Source organism: Galeopterus variegatus, unplaced genomic scaffold (genome assembly GCF_000696425.1).
Source record: "Galeopterus variegatus unplaced genomic scaffold, G_variegatus-3.0.2 Scaffold543, whole genome shotgun sequence".
Classification (NCBI taxonomy): domain Eukaryota; kingdom Metazoa; phylum Chordata; class Mammalia; order Dermoptera; family Cynocephalidae; genus Galeopterus; species Galeopterus variegatus.
In genome coordinates this window covers 96,724-109,709 of record NW_007726654.1, presented here as the reverse complement: position 1 = coordinate 109,709, position 12,986 = coordinate 96,724, and the positions used below count along the sequence as shown (strand labels likewise).

The following is a 12,986-nucleotide window of genomic DNA, read 5'->3' as shown; positions in this document are numbered from 1 at the left end:
AAGGTAATTATTGATAGGTAAGGACTTACTGCTGCTATTTTATTGTTTTCTGGTTTTGCAGATTCTTTTTCTTTCCTCTTTTGCTGTCTTCCTTTGTGATTAGATGGTTTTCTCTAGTGTGGTATGCTGTGATCCCTTGTTTGAATTAAATCTGATTAGAGACCTTTGACCTTCTTGTATCTGGATATTTATGTCTTTCCCAAGATTTGGAAAGTTTTATGCTATTGTTTCTTTACCTCTTTGTCTCTTTTTTCCTTTTCAAACTCTTATAACTTGAATATTTTCTCTTTTGATACTGTCCCACAAATCCACAAAGTAAGTCTGCTTAATTACTTTCTTTCTTCTATGATCGTACATTTTCAGATATGAAAGTTTTCCACTTCAGATTTTCTTCTCCTTGATGAATTCTGCTGTTATCCTCTATTGCATTTTTTATTTTATTCATTGTATTTTTCAGCTCCATAATTTCTGGGTTTCTTTTTAAAAATAATTTCAATCTCTTTGTTAAATTTCTCGGGTCATTTATTGCTTCCTGACTTCATTGAATTCTCTATATTTTCTTGAAGTTTGCTGAGCTTCCCTAAAACAATTATTTTGAATTCTTTGTCAGGCAGTTCATATATTTCTTTGGTGTCACCTACTGAGAGATTGTGTTCTTTTAGTGGTAAGGCTCCTTAGTTTTTCATGTTTCTTACATTGATGCCTGTGCATTTAGTGGAGCAGTCCACCTATTGCAGACTTTACAGGATAGTTTTGCTGTGGAAAGACATTCCTCCATGGGAGGTTGTAAGGACACTTGGGTGGGGTACAGCAGTTCTAGCACCAGTGAGGGTGCCAGCTGTGCTGTCTTTATTCAGCTCTGTCAGCTAAGGTCAGTGTTAACTACAATTGCAAGGATCCTCAGCAGCCAGCACTGTGAATGTCCACAGTGGTGGCAAGGGTTCTTGGAGTCTTCAGTGGTGATGGCTGTTAAGATCCTTCTGGACTCTTTCTCCCACTGGGTAAGTTGTGGCTAAGGGGATCCCTCTTGGCACTGGGTCTAACTTGTGGGCTCTTTTGCAATGTTAGTGGTGCCAGTGTCTGATGAGTGGTGCCCACAGAGCAGCCATGGAGCTGAGGCCTGAAGCATGGGCATTTGCAGAGGGACTACAGCTCTGCTATCTGGGGCATTAATAGTGCTGGTGCCTGCAGCACAGGCACCCCCTCTGCTACACTGGTTACAGTATATAAAGCACAAATGCTCGTGAAGCAACTGAGACAGCTGAGAATGGGGCACAAGTGTGTGCAGAGTTAGAGTAGCTCAGAGTAGCTCTGGGGTTGGGGCAGGACCTAGTTCTCCATGGCAGCGATCTGGGGTCTGGGGCACAAGTAGCCCTGCTGCTAGCAGTTTTTGAAGTACAAATGCTTGTTAAATAGCTGGGGAACCCAGAATGGGAGCATGACATAGCAGTGTTAGAGTGGCCCTTGGGTTGGGACAAGACCTAGTTCTCTATGGTGGCTGAGCTAGTGCCAGAATGCAGTCACATGCATTAAGGGCTTAGCTCCAGGCCCGCCAGAGTGCAAACTAGCTCACCATGGTGATAGTGTCTGAGACATGGGTGGGCCCAATGCAGCCACAGAGCTTGGGACTGGAGTGTGGGCCTCCATGGAGCAGCTGTGGCCCTGGGATTGGGGCACGCGGGGTAAGGAGAGGTTGTGGTTCCTTTCTTGAAATGGCTCAACGGTGGCTGCTCCTTGGGGTGTGGGGATGGAGGGTGCAGCCACATGTCCTTCTCTGGGGTTTGCCTGGTGAGAATGGTTGTTATATCCGTGGCAAGAGATGTCAGTGTCCTCTATAGAGCAGGTCACTGGGGACCATGGTGGTTCCCACCATGTGGCTATTACAGATAGCCTCCACCTTTCTTTGCTTCTGGCTGTTGCCTGGTATCTCAGGGATGCTGATCTCACCAGCAATCCCCTCTGTGGATTTTTTGTTGTTGTTGTTGTTCCTCTCTGTTGCTGCAGATTCCTTAATGGGCACTTGGGCCCTCTCTGGGCTATTTTGGTTTGTGAATAGCTGTCATTGTGGGACGATAAAGGCTGCTATCTCCTACTTTTCCATCTTGTTGACGTCACGCTGGACCTATATTTCAATAGCTCTTTATTTGCATTTCCGTTTAGTTGATGAAATAAATGGTGTGCTGGCAGCCTTGCTTTTGCTCTGCATCTCCTCTTGAATATGCTGTTGTGAATAAAGAGCATTTGGTATATATTTGTCATACATACATAAAGTTGTTTAAGATGGTAGGAATGTGGAACTTTATGCAGCATGGTGACTACTAAACACAGTAAAAATTAAAAGGGATTCCAATTCTAAGCCCTGGGTTCACATTGGAACACTACCAGAGGTGTACAGCCCTGGTGTAAGAAAATGGACTAGACAGCAGAATACCTCTAGGAGACCTTTCCAATTTTGTGAGCTTGAGATTCTGCGTCTGGTAGAATATGTTCACCAATTGCTCTACGTGCTTATTATTGACAAGTTACGGGTTGATAATTTAAGGCTTTTTATTTTTTCCTGGCCAGTACAGGGTTTGAACCCCAAACCTTGGTATTATCAGCATCACACTCTGAGCTAACCAGCTAGCTCATGAGGCATTTTTCTTTAAAGACATCTGGCAATACCTATCAGACACTCCTGGACAAAACATGGGTAGGCCAGACATTTATTCACTTATGATATGATCTCAGTGCAATATATGCCTACAGAGTATATGGTAAACTCAAACTCATCAAAACTAAAACTTTTTACAATGTGCATTACATGTAGGGATGTTAATTTAATATGATAAATGTTACATCTCCTAAATATAACTTCGGGCATTTTTATTATTTCTTAAAGTCGATATTGCCAGGGAAACTAAATCCCATTAATTTGTCTATTAAACTTATTTATACTTCTCTAAAGGTTCTTAGGCTTCTAAGCAATGAGATTTAAGTCTATTTTTAGATGTTGGCATTTCTGGACTGACTTGTGGGCTGGGGAAATACAAGACAAAGTTGTCACATGACCACATGAAATTGGACTGGCTTCTACAGGTGAGGGAGAATATCTAAGGAGAGGAACTTTTTACATAGGTGTCTTATACATTAACATACGTCCTGTTAGAGTCTGTACATTGCCCATATTTTTCTTGCACTATCAGGGTCATTGCTAGGTTTATTAACAATATTTTACTTCTACACAGGAAAACATCCTATAGCATTCAGTATAACAGTAAACACCAAAAATATCTAGGACAATAATGAATTATGCATTATAGTAACTGTACTCTCACACCTTCCTATGACGTCCACATTTTTAGAAAAATATATTATTGCATATGAAACAAACAGGCATTTTGATTTCAGCACATTCTTACTCAAAACAGTATAAACAGTTGTATCACAGTCAGAGCATACTGTAGGTCCACACACAGGGGTTTTGTGGGGAAAGTCCCAGACGTACAGCAACATATATACACTTCTTGGCAGAGGCATGCTTGCTTTCTCGGCAGTATCCAAGGTCCCTCATGCTCATGAAGGGGAAACCAGAAGGAATGGAGTTGGTGTTCCATCCTAGGCCGCTTCTTCAGCAGAACAGTCGATTCCTGCATAGGTAAACTTCTCATAAAGCGTGGTATTCACGTAGGTCTGGAAGAGCCAGAGTGGTTCAGAGACACAGGCTGCCTGGTTCTGCCTCAGCCAGGGGCCAATACAGCAATACACTGGCTTTCTTAGTTTGTCTTAATTCAGATACTGAATACTTGTGTCTTAATTCAGATACTGAATACTTGGGGGACACTTTTCTGTCCTCAATCCCTTTGCTGTCTTTGACTTGCTTCCTGAAATGCATCCCTTGGCTTCTGCAAGTCAGATTTCATAATCTCCCTGTCCTCAGCCTCTGAGCTTCTCTTTCTCATGGTCTCTCACTGGTCCCTCCTGAAATGTTCAGGTTCTGTAGGGCTCCTTCCTCTGGCCACATCTCATCTCATGTCTGTATCTCACCACATCTCTGGTTGATCTACCATTAGGGTTTTGATGACATGCAAAGTCTATTTCCTTAACCTAAATTTACTTGTCTTTTGAACCCCACATCGGTACAGCCAATTACCTTCTAGAAATTTTGATAGAATTCCTGACTTTCCCCATAATAACCTGTAGTCGGCTCTGGTGTCCTGGAGCTAGTCACTTTCACCTCTAAGAGTCTGTTTGTTCATCTATAAAATTAAAGGGTCAGGCTATATGACCAAGATTCCTTCTAGCCCTAATAGGCTAACTCTATATGTTCTTCTAGTGTGTGTGACTATATCTTGTACAGAAATATTATTTTCCCCCAAATTGTAACTTCCTCAAAGTTGGGGGTTGCGGGGGTACATATCCATTATGTCCCTATAATACTAAGTACTTGTGGAACACTGAGCCATGCCCAGAAAAACTTGGTGAAGTGTATCTACTATTTTTATTAGCCACATGGGCGCAGCAGGAATTCCAATTAAAGAGCCCCTGTCTTGAACTCTGTACTCACCTTTCGTTCTTCTAACATCCTGTTTAAGGACACCAATATCTGGGCAAATGACGGCCTCTCGTAAGGCTTCTCCCGCCAACATTGTCTCATTAGATCATACCTTTAAAAAAGAATTAAAGGGTTAACTCTGACTGTGCTTCAGTCCTGTGCATCGCCCAGTGCAGATCAGGAAAGAATATAGTCAACTAACCCACGGTCTTTAAGCTTAGCCAGCAGAGGACAAGAGTACAGAACTTAGGAAGTTTTTATTAGGGCTCCTGCTTGCCTATCCAAGTCTCCTTTTTTCTCCACATAGATCTAGTGTCTACCCTGGGTTCTGTTCCTGCAGGGTCTTGGTCTCAGAACTGAATTGTGTGTCTAGAGCAGCATTTCCCTTGGAATACTACATCTCTCAAAATGTTAGTGTTTCATTTTTTAAAAAGTGGTTCCATACTCAGATATGTAAAACGTATATTGCATCTCCCTCTTTGAGGCAGGACTCTTAGAAGTCCTGTCATTAAAAACAAAAAAACCTGTTTAACCAGGCACTATGGACTGAATGTTTGTGTCCTCCCAGAATTCATGTGTTGAAATCTAATACCCGATGTGATGATGTTTGGTGGTGGGTATAGGCCCCAGAGAGCACCTTTGCCCCATCTATGTGAGGACACAGCAAAAAGACTGCCATCTATTAGCCAGGAAGTGGTTCGCAGACACTGAACCTGCCAGTTCCTCGATCTTGGACTTCCCAGCCTTTAGAACAGTAAGCAATAAATGTCTATTGTTTATAAACTACCCAAGTCTGAAGTTTTTTTTACAGCAGCCCCAAATGATTAAGATACCAGGTTTAACACGAAGCTCTTCAAACTTAATTGAAGCCAGAATTCCTTCCCCCCGTATCATTGATTTATATCTGTAAGACACTGGTGAACATAGCTTGGGAAATACTGGTCTAAGGCAGTGCTTTCCCAAATGTGACTGTAACAACTGGTGTTATTAAAATGCAGATTTTTGGACCGCCCTAGACCTACAGAATCAGAATGTCTGGTAGTGGAGCTCCAGATTCCCCATACTGAACAAATGCTGAAGGGAACCTCTCAGCCATCAGCCTAAGGTGTCACAGATTCTAGAATGGTTTATAATTTAACATAAATTTCTTAACCACTGAAAAACTCGTTATGGAATGAATCTCGAAAGGTGGAATTTTAGGGACTTTTTCCAGTGATGATTCAAGTACATCCGGGTTTGGCCAGGATGATCTATGTTTATGCAGCTTCCACCATGGCTAGTTCTAGGAATGATGGCATCACTAAGTTTAATCACGGTTCCCCTCAGAATGATTCCTACCTTTGAAAAATAATCTTAGCACATGGAAGATCCCATGGAGAAAAATCCATCTTCTGTAAGGTAACAGCTCTGAAGTCTCTATCCCCAAAGTTAGTCTCAAGGTTTCACACATTTACTTATTCATGAACGATTTCATGAATTTATTTCAGATCTTTTCTGCATTTGTTGCCCTTCCTCGTTCCAGCCTTCCCAAGAGTCATACCTTAAATTCCTTAGACTTCTATGCCTGGAAAGCTCCTCTTCCTTGCCCATTACATACTGGTCTTAGGAACCCTCTTTTTTCCAGCTATGAGATTTCAGTGTGTACTTGTTTATGTGTAGAGATCAGATGCTCTTCTCTAGAGTCAGACTGTCCGAGAAACGTACAGGGGAAGGTTAAGATAAAAGGGCCCCACGTTGAGGCCCAACTTACACCTCGTCATCACAGTTCAGGGGTTTCTCCAGTCTGTAACCCTGGGGCAGCTTCTCATAGAGTTCTGCACACGTCATCCCGCAGTAGGGGGTGCCTCCTGGAAGACAGGAAATCGTGCCACTCTAAGTCCCCTCTGGCATGGAAGACAGTGCCTCCTGCCCAGGAGGGAGACGGGGTGTGTCAGTACCCAGTGGGCATGCCTTTGCAAACCCACTGCACCTCAGAGTGGAGCTTACCCTACAGACCACGCTAAAGTGCGACCACTCCATCCGTGGAAAGAGTCGGCACAGGCTTTATCACTTACCATGCTGTTCCTCTTCCCTAAGTCTGCCTAACATAGCACCTCTGTTGTACCAATGAGATTTATCTTTTTTCTAACTGGAAGTGTATAGTTATGCAATTCCTATTTAATTGATAATAGTTATTTTCCAGTTTTAATTTTAAAAGCAAAATATGTTTAGTATAGAAAACTTAGAATATGAAAAATGCACGAGGAAAAATACAACTTTTATTGCCTTTCTGTGTCATGCCTTTCAGTTTTTGATATGTAATATTCATAAAACCCAGAATCATGATGTATGTGAGTTTTTATGGTTTTTGGCATGCACTTTTCACCCACTATTAAATGGCCTTCAAAAATGTGACTTTTCATGGCTGCATGATATTCCATCTTTAAGCTATAAAAGCAAACTTGTTACAGTTCGGTGACATCTTTGCACAAGCAGAGACAATTAACCTATTATGAAGTTCATGGCCACCATGTCATTAGTATTAAATATGGCTATAGGTGGGTATAGGGCTTTCGAAAAGAGAAACATGGAAATAGATACTCATACACAGAAACCCGTAAGTTCCTCTTTCCAGGTCACCGCTGGTAGTACCACACGGAAGTGGTGTCCTGTGAAGTTACGCTATGAAAGAGTGCTGGAGGAGCCCGCTCCTTCTGCCTAGAGTCTCAGCTGGTAGATAAACATACTCACCTAAGCTAACAATCTCCCACAGTAACACACCGTAGGACCATCTGCAGAAGGGACAAATGTGAAACCAATAATCAACAAACAGGCTGAACAACTGATTTCCTGCCCCACAAGCCAGGGTGACCAACCCTTTTCAGTAAATAAACGTTACACATTGGCCTCCTATGATAGGGCCTTGTACACAGTGTGGGTCCCTTTCTTCGTAGGCCACTGGAAGGGTTACAATGGGGGTCACTTTGCTAGAGCCCCCAATTCACTTTAATTAGAGAACGCAAGGTGTTACAGAGGAAAACAGATGTGATTCTAAGCCACACAGATCTGAGTTAAATCCTGTCTCTGCCACCTCATACTCATGTGACCCAGGACAAATTACTGAACCTCTTGGGGCCAATTTGTGGGACCCAATCCCTGCCTGACAGCTATGCAGAGGCAGCACAAGATAACATCTAAGAAGCACCTCAGACACAGTCGGGACTCAGTACTTTCTGGTCCCCTCCCCATCCCCAGGCATAGGCCAAACCCCTTGGATGAGTCCCTGGCCTTGGTTTTTCTTCCTGAAAACGGGATGAGGCAAGATGGCCTAAGTCTCAATCCCAGCCCTTCCTTCCACCACCAGCCTGAGACTTGTCACTGCAGGCTGCGAGCAGAGATGGCCCCACTGTCTGGCCTGCCTTACGTCCCCACCACTTGTGGCTCCCAGCAGCTATTCTGGGATCTAGGTCTGGGAAGGGAAGCCACGGGAAATCCAGTATGTCCCTTCTTCCTCTAGAGATCAAGAATTCAAAACCTGAAGTCTCTCTGCAACGTGAAAAAGGAAACTCAAAACCCACCACCAGTGACTTTACACTCTGGAAACTGTCTACTCTGTGGCTTCATTTATTCTATGAATTTATTTCCTGGGCAATTGATTAGCTTTATTCAGAGATACAGGATATTCCCGCTTCTCTTTCAAACCTCTGTCAAATGTATGTTTTTCTGGAAAAAAAAAAATCCCTCAGCAAAAAGAGGCTTACTCACACATCGCTGTTGGTTGTATACACGCTGTAATTTAGGGACTCGATCGCCATCCAGCGCACTGGGAGCCTTCCCTGCAGAGAGCAAAGCGAGACACCACTTAGGCAGGACAGGGACTCTTCATGAGGTGCTCAGCGTGCCTAAACCCCGGGCTCACTCGAGGCCCTCAGAGAACCCTAGTGAAATTCCGCAGATATACGGCATGACAGACTCAGGAATCTTTGCTTTGTGTATGTCCCATCTACAGCTGTGTTTTCAGATTTGAAGACATGCAAATAATGTATGTCCTAGTTACCTCATGGGGTCCCTATAGCACTTGTAGATGAATTTAAAATACTGTGTGTGTGTGTATATAAGTGTGTGCATGCGTGTGTGTGTGTGTACACGTGCACACATTTGGTAGCCATTCAGTTATTCATTTATTCACCTTATGGTTCTCAGGGGCACTCAGAGCTTTTAAAGGGAGACAGGATAGAAACAGAATTTAAGAGTAATGTGGGAATGGCTAAAGGGGACACCATGGTGGGGTAAAGAGACCAAGTGTGCCTGGAAACGATGGGGGAAGATTTTCCAGAGAAGAGGACTTCCGAGCTCGGTTCTATAAGATGTGCAGGTGTCATCAAGTGGACGGGGGAAGAAAAAGCATCTCAGGCCAAAAGGAACAGTGTGCATATATGTCAGTAGAGGTTGAAATAACTTACAGCCAGGGCAATTTCCACCGGGTTTGGAGATAGGACAAGAGACACAAACTCACCCTTTGGGTGCCTGGCCCTGACTCCCCCCAGGTTGTCCCCATTTCCTGGCTATTGAGTCCAGGCTATTGAGATGTGGGCTGGACATTGTGAAGGTTGACTTCTTAGTTTTAGTCCTTGTTTCCTCAAATTCTCTATGATTTTGGACTCCCTTCCTATCTACCCACCCCAAGAATCACATGGCCCTGTTAAGAGATGGAGCCCTCCCTCCCAGAGATTTGTCCAAACTTTAACAATAGTATTTGAGCCTACAATGGCCAGCAGGTGAGGCAGTCAGAAGTACTTCAGGGTCTTTCTCAGCCCCTCCCCCACGAGAGCAGGCGTTCTCCCCGACCACCCATCCATGAGACCAGCTTCGCCCTAGATCCCAAGGATAATTCCTGAATGTGCAGCTCTCTCCCAGTTCTTTGCGGAGTGGCAATATTTTGAAGCATAAACTTCTGACCGTTAATCCCAAATGGTGATTCTGTACGTTTAGGTTCAAGTACAAAACTGTCCTTTCTGACATCTACATCTTTAACATTCTCTTCAATGTCATACCTGCCTACACTCAGTGTCCACCCCACCCCACCCCATCTCCCACCTATTGTTCTAGCTCACTCCTGCCCTTCACAGCTAAAGCATGGAAGGTGCAGGCTACTTCTGTTTTGTCTTTGCTCTCGTTCACCCCCACCGTGCTGGCTGAGCTCACTCCTCCTCATTACCAATTCCCTGTGCACTTTTCCATTTTCTTGTTGTTTGACTTCCTTGGGATCTGACCATTTCTGTCTGTACCTACTGCTCTCACCGTGGTTCAGGCCACCATCACCCCCTCCCTGATTAGAACAACCTCTTCACTGATCTCCCTGCCTAACTGATCTCACTCCCTAGCGGTCTATTTGCACCGTAGTCAGGATGATCACTCTAAATGGCAAATCTGACCAGATGGTTCTTTTCTCCAGAATTCTTTAATGTCCCTATTGTCCCAAGATCCCAAATCCTTAGCTAAGCTCCAAAATCCTTAGCTGGGATTCAAGGCCCTTCAAGACCTCATTCCAGCTTCCTCCTCCAGTCTTGAATTTTCTCTCTCCCTTCTCTCTGCATTACTCTCCAGCCATTTTGAATTACTTAATCAGCAAAGATTTCATGCAGTCTATTGGCCCTAGGCTTTTGTATATATTTCCCCCTCCAGCTCATCCAATTCATTCTCACACCTCCAATATCTGTGTAACACCAACTGTGAAACTCAGGAGTTGACCTCTTCCAGGAAGCCTTCCATGACTGCCCCAGCTTGGTTCAGAGTGCCCTCTCTCTGCCCCCATGGCACTTGTGCTCTCCTTGCCCTTAGCACTTGCCAGCTGTCACATCCTTTGTTATGTGTCTATCTGTGAGCTCTGTGAAGGTGGAGACTGTCTGACTTATGTTAACCCAAAACCTAGCATGAAACAGTAATAAATAAATCAACCCCAAATCACTTAGTACCTCAACTTGCAGCAACACTTCCAGTATTAAAATCAAGCAGAGAACATTAACAAAAATGATGCAGGAGCCCTACCCTAGGCCACTTGAGTCAGAATATCTAGCCAAAAGGAGTAAGCATCTGTGTTTTTTTAAAAGCTCCCCAGATGATTCTGAGGTATACAATGAGTTGAAAACCTGACTTAAAAAAATGGGCCAGAGAAGGTAGCCACTCTGCCCTCTGGTGGTGCCTTGCTCTACTGCACCCTTCCTGCCAGGAGCTTGCTCCTTTCCAATCCCTTCAAGTCCTTTCTTCCCACTTCCATCAACCCTGCCCCTTTTCTCCCCTGCCCCCTGCTGCCACCGAGCGCTTTGCCCTGCCATTGTGAGATAGAATTGAGCCTTGATCAGTGCTCTGCCCCTGTAAGTATCCCTCCTAAACTTCTTATTACTACAGAGATCCCTGCCCGTTATGAAATGCAAGCAAACCAGCGTTAGCCTTGGGGATCTGAGGACAGCATCCAAATAGAGTGGTTGGTCACGGGGCTAACCTGTGTTAATCCCACCACCCCCTCACCCAGGATACCACATCCCCAAATGCAGGACTGAAGGAAGGAAGGGATTCCATGAAGGAGATACGAGGGTGCCAGGCGGCCCAGGGAGGAGCCGGGGGAGCTGGAATGGGTGGGTGAGTGACAGTCCTGCTTCTTCAGGAAGACAAGCCTGCTTCACCACAGAGAACGCCTGCGGCGGGGGTTGGGCGGTGGGGTCAAAGTCTGAAAAGCCCAGAGAAAGGAGGACTGCCTGCAGCCAGCCCCAAGGGAGGCAGCAGGGCCCCGCTTCAAACCCTCATCAGAAAAGATAGCGGAAAGGGCCAGAATGGTTACGTTCACTGTGTTTGTAACTGTGTACAAATATGCATGCTGTGGAAGGCAATAAGCTAAAAATGGGGGGAAAATGTGTCAAGGTGGTGAATTATGGGTGATTTCCTTTGCAAAATGTTCTTGAGCATTGTTTCTGTTTTATCTTGTCAGTAACTAAAATAAGTATGTTGAAAGGAAAGGAAGCCTGGATTTGAGGATAAGGGCAGGAACCTGAGCCTAGCTAAGAGGCAGCTCGGTGCCTACAAGAGCAAAACGACCTCTCTGTTATGACAAGTGCTCATGGGACCTAGAAGAGGGGGGCCACCCCAGCAAGGAGCACCAAGGACCCACCGAGCACAGGGAAAGACTACAGGGTAGAAGTGACATCAGCAGAGGAAGGAGAACCTTGAAAAGGATGTTATCGGTGTCTGTGTTCTGAACTTACCATCGTCTTTTTTACATATACTTCTTGACCTCGGGACAATCCAAAATCTGCTATTTTGGCTACATAGTTTTCACCAACTAAAATGTTCCTGGCAGCCAGATCCCTGTGGATAAACTGAAATTTTTAAAAACATCATGTATTTTCAGTATAACACTTTCCTTTCCATTTCATTTTGCTAGCATGAAGCCCTGGGAGCAAAAACTTTGGGAAATAGAGGAGAAACAGTATGAAAAGGGGTTTTCAAAAGTCACCAAATAAAGTTCCCTTAAAGTTCCTCTCCAAAATCCTCAGTAGTGGATTCTGCCAAATGACCCACCACATCTTAGGAGAAACATTTCAGAAAAAAAAAAAACAAAACACAGATCATTAAATTTGCCAGTTGCAATGTAAAATGCCTCTGCTATTATGTGTTATTTGGAGGCAGACCAAGCTGGGATAGGTTAAGACTCCTCACCAAATACAAAGTATGTCATTTACTACATAAATATATTGTCAGGACTGAGCATTAAGTTCTATACAAGTAGATGGAATGTTAACAATGAGATGAAATTAGGGAGATTGTAAGAGGAATTAAAGAGGATTGACAGAAAACTCGTACAAACATACCCAAACCCTGACTCTCAGGGAGCTCCAGAGGAAAGATGTTCAAAGGAAGGTCCTCAGAACAAACCTGTTTTTGGCTCAAGTAGTCCATGCCCCGGGCCACATCTGCAGCAAAATGAAGGAGCTGCTGGGAGGAGAGCGTGGAAGCCGTGCTGTTGGCGATGGCGAAGGCCGGGTCAGTCTCCAGCACGCGGCTCTTGCGCAGGAAGTCCAGCAGGTTTCCGTGGGGGGCGTACTCGATGGCCAGGTACAAGTAGCCTGTGGGCAAAGGAGGAGAAGTGGCCTTACCAGTTGTCCTAACCAGCTGTGAAGTTTTTGAGATGTGCTATGGTCCTGGGGAATTGCTTATAAACTCCATGTTATCCAAAAGAAATACATCTAGTGGTACCCAACTGGTAACACTGGGGGACAAATGGAGGATAAGTGACACTTAAAGGGGACCAGGCTTGAGATCCTGCTTCCACTCTTTCCCACTCCCCTCTCCCTTCCCACAAAATGTGGACTGACATGGAGGGCCTTCCTGAAATTCTTTCACCTGCGCAGTGATAACTGTAGAAGGAACTCAAAGAATTCTCTTCTGGGTCTTGGACACCTTCTTCACATCACCTTTT

The 12,986-nt window shown here is 44.5% G+C and overlaps 1 protein-coding gene across 1 annotated transcript in view; it reads right to left on the bottom strand.

The window, feature by feature from the left end:
• Positions 1–2,689: 2,689 nt before the first annotated feature.
• Positions 2,690–12,986, bottom strand: part of TEK (TEK tyrosine kinase, endothelial) — a 71,496-nt gene continuing 61,199 nt past the window's right edge. The window contains exons 16-22 of the mRNA XM_008569905.1: positions 12,443–12,633; positions 11,773–11,886; positions 8,279–8,349; positions 7,265–7,305; positions 6,285–6,381; positions 4,547–4,646; positions 2,690–3,629 (exon numbers count right to left, since the gene is read on the bottom strand). Of these exons, the coding sequence (XP_008568127.1) occupies positions 3,402–3,629; positions 4,547–4,646; positions 6,285–6,381; positions 7,265–7,305; positions 8,279–8,349; positions 11,773–11,886; positions 12,443–12,633 (842 nt within the window). The 3' untranslated portion in view covers positions 2,690–3,401. The remainder of the gene's footprint in view (positions 3,630–4,546; positions 4,647–6,284; positions 6,382–7,264; positions 7,306–8,278; positions 8,350–11,772; positions 11,887–12,442; positions 12,634–12,986) is intronic.